We start from the raw sequence: 10,437 nt of genomic DNA on the forward strand, positions 1-10,437 counted from the left end.
TCCTCTTTGCGTTGCCGCTGAGAGGCCATCTTGAATTGCAGCGTGCGCACGAAGTGGTGCCGCTTCTGCTCCTCTGGCGTCGTCTTTCCGTAGCGTCTTCCCGCCGCTTCTATCATGATGCGCAGGCCCCTCGTGAGGGCCGCCACGGCGCTCCGGTGTGGCACCACCGCTTCCCCGGCGGCCCCCTTCGGCCCCTTCCTGTGCGCATGGAGCCGCAAAACTCTCTGGGCGGCTGTGGCGCACGTGCCGTTGGTGTCGAGCCCCGCGGCGCACGCCGCGCTGACGACGGGCTGCAGATGGCAGTCGACGGGCGTGACGCCGTGGAACAGCGGCGGCAGCAGCGGCGGAGGTGGCAGCGGCGGTCAGCAGCCGGGGCGCACGTGGGTGAACCCTAACGCTGTGCCACCGGGCGACTTCCTAAAGAAGTACGCGCGGGACTTGACGGAGGAGGCGCGCATGGGCCGCCTGGACCCGATTGTCGGCCGCGAGGAGGTCATACGGCGCACCATCCAGGTGGTTTCGCGACGCACCAAGAACAACCCGGTGCTGATTGGTGAGCCTGGTGTCGGTAAGACAGCCATCGTCGAAGGCCTGGCGCAGCGGATCGTGAAGGGCGAGGTGCCGGAGAGCATCAAGGACCGCCAGGTGTACGCGCTGGACATGGGCACCCTCGTCGCCGGCGCCAAGTTCCGCGGCGAGTTCGAGGAGCGTCTCAAGGGTGTGCTCAAGGACACCATACAGTCCCAGGGCAAGGTCATCTTGTTCATTGACGAGCTGCACACGCTGGTCGGCGCCGGCTCGTCAGGCGATGGGTCGATGGACGCGGCGAACTTACTGAAGCCGTCGCTGGCGCGGGGCGAGCTGCACTGTATTGGCGCCACCACGCTGGATGAGTACCGCCAGCACATCGAGAAGGACGCGGCGCTGGCGCGGCGCTTCCAGTCGGTGCTCGTGACGGAGCCTACCGTGGAAGAGACCGTCTCCATCCTGCGCGGTATCAAGGAGAAGTACGAGGCCCATCATGGCTGCCTCATCAAGGACGAAGCCCTCGTCTACGCCGCCGTCAACTCCCACCGCTACCTCTCGGAGCGCCGCCTACCCGACAAGGCCATCGACCTCATCGACGAGGCGGCTAGCCGCCTGCGCCTGCAGCAGGAGTCGAAGCCTGAGGCGCTGGACCTCGTCGAGCGCGAGCTGATCCGCCTGAAGATCGAGGCGGAGGCGGTGAAGAAGGATAAGGACGAGGTGGGCAAAGAGAAGCTGGCGAGCCTCTACGAGCACATTTCGCTGAAGCAGAGGGAGTACGACGCGCTCGAGGAGCGGTGGAGAAAGGAGAAGAGCCTCTTCCAGACGATCAAGCAGCGCACCGAGGAGCTTGACGTGCTGCGGCACCACCTTGAGCAGGCCATGAACAGCGGCGACTTTGCCAAGGCGGGCGAAATACAGCACAGCCAAATCCCAAACCTGCTGAAGCAGATCGAGAAGGACAAGCACCTCGCCAGCTCCAAAACTTCATGGTGCACGACAGCGTCACCTCCAAGGATATCGCGGAGGTGATCGCCCGCGCGACCGGCATCCCGGTGGCGCAGCTCATGACGAGTGAGCGGGAGAAGCTGATCCACATGGATGCGGAGCTGAAGAAGACCATCATGGGCCAAGATGCAGCCATCGACTCCATTACGAATGTGGTGCGCATCTCGCGCGCCGGCCTGCACTCGCACAAGCGCCCTCTGGGCTCCTTTCTCTTCCTCGGCCCCACCGGCGTCGGTAAGACGGAGGTGTGCAAGAGCCTCGCGAAGTTTCTCTTTGACGACGAGTCGTTTATCTGCCGCATCGACATGAGCGAGTACATGGAGCGGCACTCGGTGCACCGGCTGATCGGCGCCCCGCCCGGGTACGTCGGCTACGAGGAAGGCGGTGAGCTGACGGAGTCGGTGCGGCGTCGCCCGTACCAAATTGTCCTCTTCGACGAGTTTGAGAAGGCTCACCCGAGTGTGTCGAACATTCTCCTGCAGGTGCTGGACGAGGGGCACCTGACCGACAGCCACGGCCGCCGCGTCGACTTCAAGAATACCATCATTATCCTCACCTCCAACATCGGTGCCGACGTCATCGCCCGCCTGCCGGTGGGGGAGCCCAGCAGCGTGGCGATGTCGGCTGTCATGGAGCAGGTGCGGCAGCGCCTGACGCCCGAGTTCATTAACCGTCTTGATGACATCATCATGTTCAACCGCCTCAGCCGGGAGAACATCCGCAGCATTGTTGAGATTTTGTTTGCGCAGGTGCAGGCGATGCTGAGAGAGCACAACATCACGCTGGAGGAGTCCAAGGAGGTGTACGACTGGCTCAGTGTGAACGGCTACAGTGCCGTGTACGGTGCGCGCCCATTGAAGCGGCTCGTGCAGAGCGAGCTGCTCAACCAGCTGGCGCTGATGCTGCTTGACGGCCGCATCCGAGAGGGTGAGCAGGTGAGGCTGGCGGTGCGCGACGATCGTGTCATGGTGATGCCCAATCACGAACTCTCCCCTGAAAAGGGACTGAGCGATGCGCAGCTGCTTGACGAGTGAGGCCACGCCTGCGCGGCCATGGCACAGAGCGATGACCGTCCCGTGTGGCTCTTTTGTCTTTCCTTGAACGTTTATTATGGTGTGGAGCCGGCGAGTGTGCCTGGCCTGTCTCTGGCAGGCGAGGGCGATGGGCGGTGCTGCCTTGCCCAGGTTGCACACGCCACTACGCCCTCTTCGCTCTCCTCCGCTCTCACCGCCACCGCACTTTTTCCGGTACGACGTCGGCGCACAGTGTACAGATGTGCGCGCAGTCATCTTTCGCTGTTGTCCCGAATTGTTTCTTTCACGTTCCGCCTTCAGCCCCCCTCCTCCCATGAGCAGTGCCCGCGCCGATGAATCGCTGTGCATGTGGGCACTCGCCTCTCCTCGATAAAACCGAGGGGGCACACAGAAGCACGCACCTTCTCTCTTTGTTCACACGATCAAAGTTTTCTCAGACGCTACCAGCACTGCTACGGTGCAGGTGCACATCCCCGAGTATTCGTGAGTGCGGGCGAGGGAGAGAGAGAAGGGCCCGCTGAATCAGCGATGAGGTGATATGGTGAGCCCCTCTCCTCGCAATTTCTGTACACTCGCTGCAGCAGCCTCCCCCCCACTCCTTGGCAGATGTGTCCCTGTGTGTCAGGGATTATCTGCGGATGCGATCCACTTCCTTTCCCCATCTGCCTGTCTGTCTGTCTCCCTCTCTCATCATTTCACTCACACTTTCCTCGCCATTTCTTCGGTGCCTGTGGCTCACCTGCTCACTTTCGTCGACGACGCCATCGCGTGTGTGACCGCCGCACGACCGCGCCCTCTGCGGCACTCAGTCATCCGTCCCGCCCCCAAAACAAATGCGTGTCAGAGTCGAAGGAAAACCGCTTTGACCTTTGTCTTTTTCCGGTGCACTCCCGCGCCACGGCACCGCGCGTGACGATGACACAGCCGCCGTACCTTTCACCTCCTTCATCATCTCGCCACGCTCCGCACGTCACAGTGGACGACCCGCGGTGGGAGGTGATTTCTGCAGAGTGTCAGATATGTTTAGAAAGCCTCTCCAGATGTCGGCAGGAAGCAGAGCGAATGGCACAGTCGCTGGAGGGAGCGCTGTTTCGTGCCTCGTTGGAGGCCACGCCGCTGTCACCGCGCACTGCTCTGCCTCCTTTCGGGCTGCGGTAGAGAGGCGCCCTACGGCGGCGTCTCTGTTATCCTCTTCCCACCGGGAGAGTTGTACACGAACACCTCCGCGCACCCGCTCGCTGCTGAGCGTGCACGCCTGTACGGTACCTCGCCTCCATTTTCCCCGCCCTCGCGCTCTGTAGATGCCAGGCTTCATCCGAGGTTGCTCTGCACCGGCTTCAGTTTTCGAGGCTGATGCCAGCTGTGCGCGTTACGTGTGTCTGCTGCTGATGCGCGGACCTCGTGGCAGCGCACACACACTCATTTCATCGTCGTCCCTCCCGCACACCCGACAGCTCTCGCCGTGTACGAGTCGCTTCCCTCGCCCCTGCACCCCTACGCCTTCTCCCTCCCCCGACCAGTACGCGCGGCGCAGGAGCTCACACACAGAGCCGTCGTAGGGGCCGCCGCCGACACCGGCCTGAGGCGCGCCACCTCGGATACACCGCTCGAGGATGGCTGCGCGGCGCTTCTCATCGACGTGGGCGGCACTTCTCCATCGGCGCTCGCGGATGAGCTCAACGGCGGCGACGGCAGCAATCGCGTGACATCGGGCTGCGCTTCGCGAAGAGTATCGGGCCGCTGCGTCGGCAGTATACCGAAACACAAGCTTGTCTGCGTCGCTCTTCTCGTAAGCAGCGCGGCTCGTGAGGCTCCGGTCGATGGGCAAGAAGGTGCAGGGAGGGCGTTAGCAGCTTTGTTTCTGCCGCATCCCCGAGTGCGTTGCGCGAGGACAGAGTGTAGGGCGCCTATAATGGCAGCAAAAAACTGCAGGGCGTCTTGTCTTCGAGCTCCCCGAGCTGTATGTCGCGCCCGTTGACGTGTACGTGCGTATGATGCCCTCTGCCGCCAACAACACACCAAGGGGCGAGGTCCTGGCGGCGCCACCGCATCTGCGATCCCAAGATGTCAGCAACCCCTCGCCGATCGCGTGTTCTGCGCAAGTGCGCGAGGCCGCCAAGGCGGTTGTGTGCTTCGCCATCAACCACCCCTCGTGTACGGTTGCCGTGGTCGTCAGCTCCATCGTGTAGGCCGAGAGCGGATACGCGCGCGCGGCACTGAGGCGAGAGGAAAAATAAGGGTGACGCGAAGCAGTGCTAAGCAGTGCGTCGGCGTCTGCGTGGGTGCGTGCCCGGTCTGTCCGGCGTCTTCTCAACAAACACGCCACAGATGTTCACGTCTGCTTGGCCTCCTCCGCCACCCCTCAGTGACCGTTGCCGTCGGCTGTGCCTACACAGACAGGCACCGCCGCACGCAGCGAGTTGACGCTTCTCTCGGTGCACTGCCTCGCTCTGCTCACCCATTGCCGGCTTCGCCTTTTCCTTTCCCGTTGGTGTGCACGATCGCACTCGCAACGAGCCGCTGCGCGACGCAGAACGTCGCACTCTCCACCCTATCCCTCCCCTCTCCTTAAGATCTTGCGTGTTGCCCGCTGCCGGCCGTTTCCGCTTTTGTGCAGAGAAGGGCGCTGGGCCGTTCACACCACGCCGTTTTCATAGAGAACTGGCGATCAGCGGCCGGGCGCCCCACTCTTTTCCTTGACGAAGTACTGCGCGCCACTGCTTCCTACACGAACGCCGGGTTCGCCGCGACGGTCGCCACCGCTGCTGCCATGGCAGCGCTCTGATATGTGCCTTCCTCGAGCACCAACGCTTCCCTTCTTTTGTCGTGTGCACGCGCACTGCCGCCTCGCCTTTAGGCTCTCCCCATTTTTTTCCTTTGCAGGGCGCCTCACCACACACACACAATGAACCCTCTGTGCGCTTTCATGCGCGTATTCTTTTGGTGTGCGTGCGTGTGTGCTCTCTATCACCCACTGTCTCGCGTGGGTGCCGTTTATTTTTTCTTCCCCTTTCCGTGCTGCTGACGTATGTCTGCTCTCTATGTATCGCACATCGACCCGTAGCCCTCGGGCCTACTGGACACTTTTTCCCAGGAACACGGCATTTCCAGGCCACGCGCGTCTCGCCCGAAACGGCTGGGCTCTTTCTTTCAAAGGTCTGCCTCACCGTCCCCCCGCACTGCAGCTCGCAGTTTGTGCGGCGGGTGCGCCCACACCCGCCGCACGGCGCAACCACCTGCGGTATTGCGTGAGCATCCCCTCCCACAGCTCTTTCATTGGCTCACTTGATGAGTCGCTGCCGCGGCAGCTTCGCGCGCACTCTCCCCCACTCCCTCCTGCTCCTCAACGCCGCGTGGCCTTTTCTCCCGAATGTCTCGCCGCACTTGCACGTCCGCGCTGATGTGGGGCCGTGCAAGCGAATTGACGCGTCCATGCATGTGCATTGTGCCACGACTTTGCAGCTTCTCCACAACGCATCTCCCTCACTCTCGCCTACTCACCCCCGCAGTGTCCGCTTTTTTCTTCCGCCCCGTGAGTGTGTGTTGCCGCTGCCGCCTCCTCTCCTCCACCCCTCGCCACCACCCCTGAGCCGAACGTTTCTTGTGCCGCTCAGCCTTGCCAGCAGTGCCCAGCATCCTCTTGAGCGCGTCAACATGTCCGCTAACCCGCTGCTTCAGCAGAGCAGTCTGCATTACCAATACCCGCCCTTCGACAAGATCAAGGCGGAGCACTATGCACCCGCCTTCGAGCAGGGCATGAGGGAGCAGATGGCGGAGATCGAGGCCATCAAGGCCAACCCTGACGCACCTACCTTCGAGAACACAATTGTTGCGCTCGAAAAGAGTGGCGCGCTGCTTACGCGCGCGCAGCTGATCTTCCGTAACCTTTGCTCTGCGCACACAAGCCCTGAGATGCAGGCGCTCGAGCAAGCCTACGCCCCAGCGTTCTCCGCCCACAAGGACAGGATCTACCTCGATGGCGTCCTGTACAGCCGCCTCAAGGCCGTGTACGACGAGCGTAGCAGTCTCACTGGCGAGGACTTGCGGCTCGTGGAGCACTACGAGAGGGAGTTCCGAAAGGCCGGCGCCGGCCTCGGCGATGCGGACAAGGAGAGGCTGAAGCAGTTGAACGAGCGCCTCGCCACCCTCGAGATCGACTTTGCCAAAAAGGTGATGGACACCCGCAAGACTGCGTCGCTGATCGTGACTGATGCTGCCGAGCTGGAGGGTCTCAGCGAGGATGAGATCTCGACGGCGAAGGAGGAGGCGGTGAACCTCGGCCACCCAGGCAGCTACGCGCTGGTCATCGTCAACACCACGCAGCAACCGCTTCTCGCGTCGCTCAGCAACCGCGAGACGCGGCGGCGCCTGTTCGAGGCGAGCGAGCAGCGCGCCGGGCGCGGTGACGAGAATGACACGAGCGCCATCGTCACGGAGATTGCACAGCTACGGCTCAAGAAGGCAAAGTTGCTCGGTAAGAAAAGCTTTGCTGAGTGGCAGCTCCAGTACCAGATGGCTGACCCGGCGTCTGCGGAGGCGCTGCTGCGCGACATGGGCAAGGCGGCAGCGTTCAAAGCTCAGAAGGAGGCAGCGGACATCAGGCAGATGATTCGAGAGAAGGGCGGCAACTGCGAGCTGGCCCCATGGGACTGGCGCTACTACGCGGAGCAGGCGCGCAAGCGGCACTACAACCTTGACGAGAGCGAGACGAAGCCCTACTTTGAACTGCACAATGTGCTGGAGCGTGGTGTCTTCTACACGGCGGAGAAGCTGTACGGCGTGGCAATGCAGCGGCGCACAGATCTGCCGGTGTACCACCCAGACGTGATGACGTTTGAGATGTTCGACTCCACGGGCGAGTCGCTCGCCATTTTCTGCCTTGACCCCTACGCGCGCGTGAGCAAGCGTGGCGGTGCGTGGATGACTTTCTATGTTCGCCAGGCCTCTCTTCTTGGGCAGAAGCCGGTCGTGTACAACGTCCTGAACATCGTAAAGCCAGCTGAGGGAAGGCCGACGCTGCTGACTCGAGAAAACGTGACGACGCTCTTCCACGAGTTCGGCCACGGCCTTCACGGCATGCTCAGCAATCTGAAGTACTCGACACTTTCCGGCACGAGCGTCGCTCGCGACTTCCTTGAGTTTCCGTCGCAGATCAACGAGCACTGGGCGATGCACGACGCCGTGCTCAAGAACTACGCGCTTCACTACGAGACCAAGGAGCCGATCCCGCAGACGTTGGTGGATCGCATGAAGGCGGCCGAGACGTATGGCGCCGGCTTCCATACGATCGAGGTAGTCAAGGCGGCCTACCTCGATCTCTATTGGCACCAGGTCACGGAGGAGGCGGCTGTGCTGCCACCATCGCAGATGGAGGAGGCGGCGATGCGGGCCTTCGGAGTTGGGCTCGCCGAAGTACCGCCACGCTACCACAGCGAGTACTTTATGCACGTATTCGCTGGTGGGTACGCCTCTAACTACTACGTGTACCAGTGGGCGCGTGTGCTGGACTGCGACGGATTCGAGTGGTTTCTCGAAAACGGTGGGCTGACGCGGGCGAACGGCGATCACCTGCGCGCATGCGTGCTCTCGGTCGGCAACTCGGTGGACGCGAACGTCGCCTACGAGAAGTTCGCTGGCCGCAAAGCAAATATGAAGGCCTTCCTGCGGCTCAATGGTCTGCTTGACGAGCAGCTGCCATAACCGATAATGCACAGCTGCGCTTCTCTTCCCTTTTCCTCCCTCGTTCTCCCTTAGACGTGTCGCCTTCTGTCCCCTTTCCCGGCTTTCTTGTCATTCGTGTCCCGTCCGTGAGAGGTGCGTGCGTGCTCGCCAAGCGCATGCCTGTGTCGCTTAGGTGGTGGAACGCAACTGCGAAGACACTTCCACCTATACTTTTGAGTCTGCACCGCCAGCTTCTCCCAGCGACACCTCATCTTGCGGTCGGGAATCTCACGGCACTTCTTCTTGGTGCCCTTCCATTATTGTGTCTGGCGTGGGCGGCTTCTCTCTCCGTCTCTTCGCCGCGCGCGTGGGGGTGGGGGTGCGTCGGTGAACGTATCCGCAGCGCCACCATCCCCCCCCCCTGGAAGACCGGCCTCCATGACTGTCGAGCAAGTGAGCTCGACACATCCGTGGCCGACACGCCGTCTTCTTTTCCACTCTTGTTCTTCTCGGGCATTACAACCCGCTTCGCATGACGAGCGTGGCTGCGTTTCTCACTGTGCTAACGCACACGGCCCTCTTCTCCCTTTCTCCCTCTGTGCGGGCTCCTATGCCGACCTCCTCGTACGGCGTTTTTCCATCCTTGACAATCGTTGATCGTCGTGCGCTTCGCCCACCACCTCTTCATGTGTCTCTTCTCTTATCACGACTTTGCTTGTCGTTTGCTACGGTATCTCGGCTATGCCTTCGGCACATGCACGCAGCACTCCAAGTGGCCTCCGTCGTGAAGCGCCACCCCGCCCGCGAAGCTTTTCCTGGCCTTCGCCCCGACTGTCCCAGCGCAGAGGCACATGGACGCCTCTATGTGCCACCGCGCACGGTATCCGTACCCAGCCGCACTGCCCCCTCCCCCACCCCCAGAGCACCTCTTCACTGCCTTGCTCTATCCCCTTTTCCGCCCGAAAAGCACAGCTGCCAGCGAGAAGATACGGTGTGACGGAACCGGTGCAAAGACGTCCAACAGGGAGTCGCGCAAATGGCACACGCGTGGTGTACGTTTGCCCTGAGTAGGGGAGGCTGTGCGCGCGATCTCGGCTCAAAGGTTGGGTACCACTGTGAACGCCGTAGCCGTATGGGCGCTTGTGAAGAGGCCGAAGCTTTCTTCCTTCACCCCGCCTCTTTTCCTCTCTCTATAGCTCTCAAGTGTATATATATATATATATATCGTTAATGATCAGTGAGACGGCAGAGTCCTTCCGCTCTCCTTAAAGTTTTCTCGCCTTTCCCATGATGTGCGTGGGAGCCAAGCACCCGCCCGCTGAACCCTCGTTTTCCCTTCCTCTGTGCCGTTTGTGGTTCTTCTTTGTTGCTTCTTCCCTGCTGTTCCCACGTCCCGCGTTCCCGCTCGGGTGCGCAACAGCTGATACCGCTGCTGCACACACATCTGTGCCCTTCGCATTCATCTCCCACCCCTTCACTTTTCTTTACACTGTTTCAGTGGAGATAGATTCGGCAGAGCAATCGGCCACGCACGCCGCTCGTCACCTCATCGCTTTCCACTTCCCCCTCCCTCCCCTGCACACACAGGCATGTGACCACCACTTCACCGCCCGTCGCGCCATAAACTCTACGGGACTCCGCCTTCCTTCCTCACAAATTCCTTTCCTTGCTGTCTCCCCTATACGCTTGAATTCAGAGCCCCTGCTTTCATCGGGATCCCTTCCCACCTAGTGAATGGCCACGCGGTTTTCCACTTTCCCTGGCGCTCGCAAGCAACCACACCAATACGCCACTTCTTTTCGCAACTCTTGATGAGGCGACCTGGTCTCCCCCGACTGTGTCACGAAGACCTCCACAGCTGGTCGTGAGCGCGACCGCGTAGCGCCGCAAGGATGCGCCTTCCCCATCATCACACACTCAGAGCGAAAGTCACGTTGCTCTCTTTCTCACAACATCCTAGTGATAGTTGCGGCTACTACAACGCTAATATTACCGATGCCGCTCCTCATAGAGATCTGGCACCAGCACGCACGTTTGCTCTATGGATCACCAACACGTCCAAGACAACCAAAGGCGCTGCAACCATGCCCCCACCAGGGTCGCGCGCTGCTGCCTACCGCATGCCGCAAGCAGACTCGTCAGTAACTCACATCACGTTTTCTCCCCTTCCGCTTTATTCGCATAACGTAGTCACGCCAAGTTAAGGGTT

The 10,437-nt window shown here is 61.3% G+C and overlaps 4 protein-coding genes across 4 annotated transcripts; all 4 read left to right on the forward strand.

Annotated features, from left to right (window-relative positions):
- Positions 1–114: 114 nt before the first annotated feature.
- LSCM1_08288 (uncharacterized protein) lies at positions 115–1,557 on the forward strand (the record flags this gene model as incomplete). Its single annotated transcript, XM_067325622.1, has 1 exon — positions 115–1,557. One exon carries the CDS (start codon positions 115–117, stop codon positions 1,555–1,557), a length of 1,443 nt encoding a protein of 480 aa, XP_067181649.1.
- A 35-nt stretch (positions 1,558–1,592) lies between these two features.
- LSCM1_08289 (uncharacterized protein) lies at positions 1,593–2,567 on the forward strand (the record flags this gene model as incomplete). Its single annotated transcript, XM_067325623.1, has 1 exon — positions 1,593–2,567. The coding sequence occupies one exon, from the start codon at positions 1,593–1,595 to the stop codon at positions 2,565–2,567; it is 975 nt and encodes a 324-aa protein (XP_067181650.1).
- Positions 2,568–3,586: 1,019 nt separating this feature from the next.
- Positions 3,587–3,868, forward strand: LSCM1_08290 (uncharacterized protein; the record flags this gene model as incomplete). The annotated part of the gene is made up of 1 exon (XM_067325624.1): positions 3,587–3,868. The coding sequence occupies one exon, from the start codon at positions 3,587–3,589 to the stop codon at positions 3,866–3,868; it is 282 nt and encodes a 93-aa protein (XP_067181651.1).
- A 2,353-nt stretch (positions 3,869–6,221) lies between these two features.
- LSCM1_08291 (uncharacterized protein) lies at positions 6,222–8,267 on the forward strand (the record flags this gene model as incomplete). Its single annotated transcript, XM_067325625.1, has 1 exon — positions 6,222–8,267. The coding sequence occupies one exon, from the start codon at positions 6,222–6,224 to the stop codon at positions 8,265–8,267; it is 2,046 nt and encodes a 681-aa protein (XP_067181652.1).
- Between the last annotated feature and the right edge of the window lie 2,170 nt (positions 8,268–10,437).

This window comes from Leishmania martiniquensis, chromosome 2 (assembly GCF_017916325.1).
Source record: "Leishmania martiniquensis isolate LSCM1 chromosome 2, whole genome shotgun sequence".
In the NCBI taxonomy this organism is placed as follows: domain Eukaryota; phylum Euglenozoa; class Kinetoplastea; order Trypanosomatida; family Trypanosomatidae; genus Leishmania; species Leishmania martiniquensis.